We start from the raw sequence: 3,935 nt of genomic DNA on the forward strand, positions 1-3,935 counted from the left end.
AAAAAATGACAGTATGAGTCTATTAAACTTCAACTTCTGTGATTATCAGGCTGAATATGCATTCAAGCTGTTGCTCATGTCGAAGATTTCAGACATTTGAGCTCCGAAGAGCTTTTATCAGATCTGTTTTAAGTTGAAAATCTCTCTCTCTCTCTCTCTCTCTCTCTCTCTCTCTCTCTCTCTGTCCTCAGACACCTGCAATTTTTACAAATAATATAATTGCACTTTTTTTATCATTACTATTCACCAAAAACACATAAACACACATATCTATTTTTTCATCCTTTATCGTGCACACATCTCTGCTTTCCCTTTGCCCACTATGCTCCCACGGGATGGAGAGCGCTTGAGGGCTGAGGGGCGTGAGTAGAGAGGGAGGGAGGTGTGTGTGTGTGTGTGTGTGTGTGTGTGTGAGAGAGAGAGAGAGAGAGAGAGAGAGAGAGAGAGAGAGAGAAAGAGAGAGAGAGGGAAAGGAAAGGAAAGGAGGGGGCGGCGTTAGACAATACCATTCCTCAAATATATTCCATCCCCTCAGTCCCTCAAGTGAGCCTTTATTAGTCGGGATCGTTTGGATCTTATCTCGCATATGACACTCGGCGGAAAGAAAGACTGGAAGAAAGAGGGGGATTATCTGTTAACTGCCTTCCGATCGGCTGATTCCTGACACGGGGAGAGCCTCGTCTCTTATCTCGCCCTTTATCCTCCTCTCCTCTTCCACAGGCGGACGGACCACTAGCCCTATCTGCACTTTCACCACTATCTACCCATCACGTCTATTGTCTCTCCATCGCCGGGATCGCGGGAGGGGAGGAGGGGGGTGAATCTGATCCCCGCTCAGATTATTATTATTATTTTTATCATCCGACCAGGTCAGCTTCTTCCGTCTTCTGCATGGCGAGACCTGGCACCAGACTGTTTTGATCCATCCGCAGAATATTCTCCCTTGATTTGACACTTGACCCCTGTGTTGTGATTCCCATGTGCAGCTGAAAAGTAAAACTCCATTTTTTTTCTTTTATTTTTTACCGTGTCTGAAGGCCTCCTGTTGATGCGAAATAGTAAAATCTGATGTTTATTTGGCCGGTGGAATATGAGTTAATTTGGAGTTGAGGCTCCGCTCAAGAGCTTTCAAGATTATTTCCAAGACAATTTGCCTCGCAACTCTTTGTCAAGGTGAGTCTCAAAATGTGGAAAAAAATGTCTTGTTGCCCTGAAACAAAAACACGCGCAAAAATGACTCATATGTTTTTATCATAATGCTTAGATCTGACCAGCTTACTTTTATTTTTCTCTTTTTTCTGTCAAACCCACCGCTTTAGGTAGGCTATAGCGCTTATTCTATATTTATTCTACTTTCTTCGTTGATAAAAACACAATAGCTGTAGTAATTTGGTGTCCAGCAGATGTCAACATTATTTTTTCTTACATAGTGGCTCCATGCTGTCAAGTCACTCCGGCCTTAGCCAAGCAGATGTGTTCATCACACTGTGACAGATGGCCAATTCTGATTATGTTAATTCAAAAAACGGGGGATTCTCTGTCAAAAATGATCACAACTTGCCTTAATATTCTGAAATGGGCGATCAAATGTTTGGACAGCACAAACAAATTTCAAACAAGATTTGATACAATATATATATATATAAAATGTCAGGCGGTTATACAAAAAAATATATTGCCCAAACTGGCTTGCATATTTAAGACTTAGCCTATAGCTACTAAATTAACCATTCAACGAATTTCGACCCATTCATTATTAATGTAGTGTAATGTTATTATGCAATGAACAGAGAGTGCACGGTCATCATCGATTTATCTGAGGCCCTGGCACCCAAACCACGCATCCGCTGTGGGACTTGTCATGTTGGGCCCCGGGCTGCCAAGACAGACAACCGAAATAACATTGGAAACTGTTACACTTAAGACACTTTTCTGGTTTTCTATCATGCTTTCTATCACTTTTTAGTTTTTTCTCTTATTTCTCTACACTCTTTGTTTTCGATCAAGAGCCCATATCAAATAGCCTAGGCTACTAAAATAGACTTATTAACCAGGGATATAATGGAGGGTAAATTGATATTTTTAGGCTAACGTAAATCTTTATGATGTAAATTCATACTATAAACTGTATCACACTGATGTGGCCTGGATTATATGAGGATGTGGTCTTTTTTAAGGGTGAAAATGGCATAAATTAACGCTTTTTCTGATTGATTTTCCTATATTACGATGCACCCACTTGTTTTATTCACCCACTCCACCTCTCTCTCTCTCCCAGGTATCATAACGAGGAGAGACCGCTAAACTTCCGAGAGTGAAAATGATGCTGAGCCCGGACCAGGCCGAGGCGGACCTCTCCTGGACGCAGTCCGACCCGGAGACCGTCCTGAACGGCATGAAATCGGCCGGCTGCGCGTCGGACGAGCCGACGGACGGGGAGGCCAAGACCAAGTGCCTGGCTCAGCCCCTCAGCAGGGAGGAGAAGAGGCGGAGGAGGCGGGCCACGGCCAAGTACCGCTCGGCCCACGCCACCAGGGAGAGGATCCGGGTGGAGGCGTTCAACGTGGCCTTCGCGGAGCTGCGGAAATTACTGCCCACCTTGCCCCCGGACAAGAAACTGTCCAAGATCGAGATCCTCAGACTGGCGATATGCTACATCTCCTATCTCAATCACGTGTTGGATGTCTAAAAAAAAAAAAAAAAGCCCCCCACCTCCCTTTATCCCCTGTTCTCCCCCTCAAGACAGAAATGGTTTTGGTTGGGTGTTAGATTGGACTCAAATGCATGGGCGTCGATTGGGTATGGCAAGGTTGGCACCGATAGGGGATTGTTTTGAAAGCCGATACCCGATATTTTTGTAGCCTATACTGAAGCTGCCGATAGCCGATACTTTGACATCAAAAAAATATACAAGTAGTCCTATTGAATGCTTCCCCCAGATTTTATGTTGTTGTGTTTAGACCTTCAAAAACTCCACTGAAACCCATAATTTTTTTTTTTTTAGGATTAGCAACTCTTTAAGTCAGGTTGACCTACTGCACCTATTCAGTGGTTGGGGAAACTCTGGGATACATCAGGCTGCTGCCTTTAAATGAAGAAATAATTTAGCCTACAGAAAACATTCTTGCATAATACATCAAATATGCAAAGAAGCCTCCATCATATCAGCAGTGGACGATGTTGACTGATATATAATAATGTATATATATATATCGGCCTGATATAGGCCTACTGCAAACGGATACATCGGTCCCACCCTAGTCGGCAGTATGGGAACTCGTGCGTTGACTTCAGTGAGTCCAAAATTGATGTTGAGGGTTTTTATCAGTTTGGAGAGAAAAGATAGGAAATCTGAAAAAGATTTATTCGGAGGAAATATCTAATAAATCCCATCAGGCAGCCTTCAGGACCAATGTTCCCTCTAAGCCTGAATCTAATCATTTATCACATTGACCAAATAATACCATCTTGTCAGTAAATCACTTGTCCCCAGTAGGCTAGATGCTGAGACTTTGCCATACCTTACAGTTGAGTAAACCGACGCCCCTGAGTCACATGAGTTATTATCACGTTAGAAAAGAAAGGAAGGGAGGGTGGCAAAGGTGCAAAGTCGGTGAAAAACTGAGAAACGCCTAATTGTTGTGAGTTATAGCCTCAACTTTAAAACCCAGACCGCTCACTGAACAATGCAACAAGCGCCGAGTCGTTTGAGCTGTAAAGATGCAATAATTATTATTATTTTTCAGATGAAGTGGGGAGGATGGGCTGCAAGAGCCCGATAGGCATTAAAGTGAAGTTCCCACCGGGGATGTAGCCTAGTGGTAAATAAAAAGGTGGGGGAACTAGGACTTCACATGGCAAACAACCAACCAACACAAAATCGATTATACTTTCGCATTAAAATCCCCTAACCTCATACAACTGATATGAATTTC

At 43.2% G+C, this 3,935-nt stretch overlaps 1 protein-coding gene across 1 annotated transcript; it reads left to right on the plus strand.

Annotated features, from left to right (window-relative positions):
- The first annotated feature begins 2,320 nt into the window (after positions 1–2,320).
- On the plus strand, positions 2,321–2,695 carry LOC139648314 (helix-loop-helix protein 2-like). Its single transcript, XM_071524394.1, has one exon. It carries the CDS (start codon positions 2,321–2,323, stop codon positions 2,687–2,689), a length of 369 nt encoding a protein of 122 aa, XP_071380495.1. The 3' UTR covers positions 2,690–2,695.
- The last annotated feature ends 1,240 nt before the right edge of the window (positions 2,696–3,935 follow it).

The sequence above is a fragment of the Centroberyx affinis genome, unplaced genomic scaffold (genome assembly GCF_046629955.1).
Source record: "Centroberyx affinis isolate AG114_WGS23_722 - 3 ecotype Tasmania unplaced genomic scaffold, CSIRO-AGI_Caff_v1 ptg001190l_1, whole genome shotgun sequence".
NCBI classification, from domain to species: domain Eukaryota; kingdom Metazoa; phylum Chordata; class Actinopteri; order Beryciformes; family Berycidae; genus Centroberyx; species Centroberyx affinis.